Source organism: Plectropomus leopardus, chromosome 23 (assembly GCF_008729295.1).
Source record: "Plectropomus leopardus isolate mb chromosome 23, YSFRI_Pleo_2.0, whole genome shotgun sequence".
In the NCBI taxonomy this organism is placed as follows: Eukaryota; Metazoa; Chordata; class Actinopteri; order Perciformes; family Serranidae; genus Plectropomus; species Plectropomus leopardus.
Window position 1 is genome coordinate 12021551 of NC_056485.1, and position 4407 is coordinate 12025957.

General features: G+C 38.9%; 1 protein-coding gene across 1 annotated transcript; it reads left to right on the plus strand.

The window, feature by feature from the left end:
* The first annotated feature begins 997 nt into the window (after positions 1-997).
* LOC121962187 (fatty acid-binding protein, intestinal-like) lies at positions 998-3800 on the plus strand. The gene is made up of 4 exons (XM_042512401.1): positions 998-1187; positions 1600-1772; positions 2497-2604; positions 2711-3800. Exons 1-4 carry the CDS (start codon positions 1121-1123, stop codon positions 2759-2761), a joined length of 399 nt encoding a protein of 132 aa, XP_042368335.1. The 5' UTR covers positions 998-1120; the 3' UTR covers positions 2762-3800.
* The last annotated feature ends 607 nt before the right edge of the window (positions 3801-4407 follow it).

Consider the following 4407-nt stretch of genomic DNA (forward strand, 5'->3'; position numbering starts at 1 on the left):
TATGGTTGAAAATTTTCACGGCTGACACTGATTAGTAATTTGTGAGACCAGTAACCAATAACCAATAAAATAGCTCCCTGAGGATTTACAAAGCAAAAAGTTACTCCCATGCTGACACTTTGTCTGAACTTTTTAATTACTTTTATAAGCAATCTTTAAAATAAAACGCCTATACAGATAATCAGCAAAATGCCAAATATCAGCTCCAATAATCGGCCAGGCTGATAATCTGTCGACCGCTAACAGACAGCATAGTAAACTTAGTTTATTAAAGTTACTGAAACTTAGAAAGATTGATTTAAATAAACTTGTCATATTTAAGTTGCAACAACCCAAAATCAAGTAAATGCAACTAAAACGTAAGCAAACTTAATAATTAGATATAAAATAAACCTATATCAAGACCGATAGTTATATTTACTTACATTTTTCAAGGCAATCAATCACCATGCAACAGTAAGGTCAAGAGTCATAAATGAAAAACAATTAAAATAGTATGCTACACCCAATCACATTTTTCCAAATGTTTAAGATGTTACAAACGTTCAACTTTCTGTTCTGGACAAATAAAAAGTTTCCACTCTACTTTTTTTTTTTCCATACTGGGCCACTACTCATTGTGAGCATGCCAGCTCAAGTTGTCACTGTCACAATAGAAAGTCCTTTACGTCTCATTGTCATGCCAGGCACAAACAGGGCGGCAGAGAAAAGATTGAGGAACAGAAAGGGGCTCAGTTGAGTGACTGCCATGGGCCGCCATACAAACGGCCCACTCTTTTTTTCTCCCTCTCTCTCTCTCTCTCCTGCAGAACAGTGCTACAGTGTTTAACCATGCCAGACTCACTGAGAGAAGTTGCCCTCCAGTTATTTATTAGTGTACGCTCGAGGTCGTGCGGCAATCGCCCTACATTTGACACAGTCTCTAAATGGCCACATCAGCAGACAGATAATCAGTGAGATAAAGAAGAGCATCTTCCATGCCAGCTCGGGGAGGGTGGGGTGGTAGTGGGGTGATAGGGAGAAGGGAGGGGTGTATATAAACGGAGGCCAACGGGCATTCACAATCCCACGGTCTGCTAGTGCTTCATCACCAGCTGCCTTCAGCCCACAGTCTGCAGCCATGGCGTTCAACGGTACCTGGAAGGTCGACCACAGCGATAACTATGACAAGTTCATGGAGCAAATGGGTGAGTGTGTGTGAGCCGGCGTGTGTATATCACACTGAACGGGTCAGCAATGTCACGCCGCTCTATTTTTCTGCTGTGTTGGCCTTACGATCTAGTTTATGAGAGCAATGTGTGTGACTGTGTCATGTGTTTCCATACAGTTTGACATTGCTGCGTGAGTATAACACAATGCAGTCATAAGTCGGAGGTGTTTACGGCGCTGCATATAATAATAGCAAGAGCTAAATAAAGATCTTTCACTGGACTAATACACAGACTAATACTTGGGAAGCAGACGGTGAAAACTTCATATACAAGCAAAGTGAAGATAAACTGTCCCTTGCAAATTCACTTTTAACAAATAATCTTCATTTAATCCCATAAGGGCAACAATCCAGCCGCATGTTTCTACTTTTTGCGTTTCACAATTAAGGTATTAATCTGATGAAGCGCAAGCTGGCGGAGCACGACAACCTGAAGATCACCATCGAGCAGACCGGGGACAAGTTTCACATCAAAGAGTCCAGCACCTTCCGCACCAAAGACATCGACTTCACCCTGGGTGTCCCGTTTGACTACAGCCTGGCCGATGGCACTGAAGTCACAGTGAGTGTCCAAAAGTGGTTCAGCCATTGTTAAACACAGTGACAGATCTGTCTACGGGAAACATACATGTTCGTCTAAGGCCCCACAAAACCCAAAATTAAGGGTGGTGGGAAAAACAGCTACAGCAAAGTATCATAATATTTTTGCGTGGCAATATTGCATCAATACTCGGACGCCAGGTATTGATTTATTCATTGTATATATCATTAATATTGCAAATACAAATCAAACTTTTGGAAGCCTAAAATTAATTCCTTTTTTTCAGAGGACTAGATATAATTTTCTGCACTCTGAGGGGAGTGCTAGGTCCAATACTGCAACAAGAAACAGTATGCTTTAAGGAAAATATGGCCTTTTTTTTTTTTTTTAAGATTAATGACTTCATCATAAACGGGAAAAGTGCAAAACAAACCAGACAGCAAGTTCCAGTGAATAAGTACTCCACAATGGATATGTGGTTGCTGTCATGAGGGTTAATTAAATATGGAAAAAAAGATTAAAAAAACAAACAAATGTTACCAATGAAACTGAGACCGGCCATGTGCTGCAAATTAGCTTTTCGCCACAAACACTAAACATTGCACATCTGGTTCTTCTGCATAAATGTACACATATACTGTAATGATACTGCGGTGGCCACTATGTGCCACTGCGATGTCTATATATGTGCACAAATGTGACACAACATAAGAGGAGCATTAAAGAGCTGTATATTTTTAACCAGGGTTCATGGGAGATGGACGGAGACATGCTGAAAGGCAAATTCACCAGGAAAGACAACAACAAGGTCCTGACCACCACTAGAGCTCTGGTGGGAGGAGAGCTCGTACAGGTCAGTGGTTTTAGATGTATTTCATCAATAATATGCAATATGTTAATTTATTTTGTTTCCATAAATATCTCCATAAAGTAACGCAGCTCTTTCTTTAACCCCACAGAGTTATAACTATGAAGGGGTGGATGCTAAGAGGACTTTCAAGAAGCAGTAACCTGAAGTCCGAAGTTCATATTTTATTTTTATATAGATGACACAATATAGATCTGCTGTTGGGTTTTTTCTAACGATAAGACATGGCCAAGTCAAGTGTATTCTACATTAAATACCTCAAAAATGTTGACATTTACAGAGTTTTAAGGGAAGAATAGTTGACCGCACCGTAATTACCGTTGTAAAAAAAAGTCTGGAAAAAGTATTTAAGGGTGACAACTGAAGAGCCGTGTAAGAGGAAAACAGCACAAGCAGCCAATAAGAAGTCTAACGGAGAACGCCGTCACCATGTAAGCCTAATGTGCATAGAAAGAATCTTAACAACCAGTATCCCAGAAATGGCCAAAGCCTCTTGTGGTATCCAGTCATGATGGCTTGTTTTTCTTTGCTCAGATTTGAGATATTTGTCTCCGAGAGTTATAATTCCACCCCGATACCAAAGAGGACAATGGAATTTTGTTTGTGTTTCTCCCTGCATTGAAAAATGCCATTTTAAAAAAAAGTTAACAGTAGCTTATATTTTTTTGGTAACAATGTCCCCGTTACTAGTGATAATCCGGAGAATATGTGGCAGTTTTCAGAGGGACTTCTTCATTGGTACAATGTGGTTCTGATGAACATCTTTATGGATTATCCGAGGTAACTGGTGCATTGTTCCTGGAAATATTTGCCACTGTTGAATTTCTTTTTCATGTCATTTTCAACACTGCGAGCAATGCCAATGGAAATTCTTCCACTTCAGTGGTTTTGGGGTGAAGGCAGAAATCTTAGACGCAAATATCTAAAAATCTGAACAAAAACCAACAATTTACGAACTTACCCTTTAAATTTCTCCAACAGTACAGATTGAGCACATCTCATTTAAATTTGACTTCACTGTGCTGTTAACGGCCTTGAGAAAAAACTTTAGTGCCACACTTGACTGCACTATCATGAGTGAAAGCAGCACAATAAAGATGCCACATGATAGCCAATTTGCACTAATTGTTTTGTGTATCACATAGTTTGTAACAATAAAGCAACTTTCATGTGTCACTTGAGTATAATATCTGTATTATTTATTTATGTATTTTATTTTATTTTAGTTATTGGTAGAGAATGCAAATTGCGCGGAGTAATCAAGCTGCAAGGAATTTATCCTTTTTTAAAAATATTTTCTCCCCTTAACCTCCCACCCCTAAAAAGACGTAACAGAAACAAAGGAAAAAATGGAAAACAGCAAAATCATGGCAAGACTTCTGGGTAACAGTGACACCAAAAGTACCAATACACAACAAACATAAGATGAGAAAATAATGAATAAAAAATCAAATGAGAATGACTACAAAATAGAGCAAGCAGTTGGGAAAAACAACAAAACAATAAAAAAAAAATAAAAAGGAGGCTCAGTTATTATAACCAGGCAGGGATGTCAGAGTATTAGTATAATTTAGGAGAGGTCTTCAAGTTTTTTCAAAAGGGAAAATCTTACTTTCTCCAGTCTAATGGACAGTAAGATGTCCTTCAACCTCCTATTGTTAGTAGGAGTTTAAATGCTCTTCCATTTATGAAGTATGAGTCGCCTTGCCAACTAGGTGGTAAAGGCAAGCACATGTTGCATGCCTTTAGACAGATCGGGCTGCAGAGGAATTCCAAACAAGGCAACAA

Coding starts and splice junctions, on each gene's coding strand:
- LOC121962187 (XM_042512401.1), top strand. CDS start 1,121: ATGGCGTTCAACGGTACCTGGAAGGTCGACCACAGCGATAACTATGAC. Junction 1,188..1,599: donor CAAGTTCATGGAGCAAATGG/GTGAGTGTGTGT, acceptor TTCACAATTAAG/GTATTAATCTGATGAAGCGC. Junction 2,605..2,710: donor TGGGAGGAGAGCTCGTACAG/GTCAGTGGTTTT, acceptor TTAACCCCACAG/AGTTATAACTATGAAGGGGT.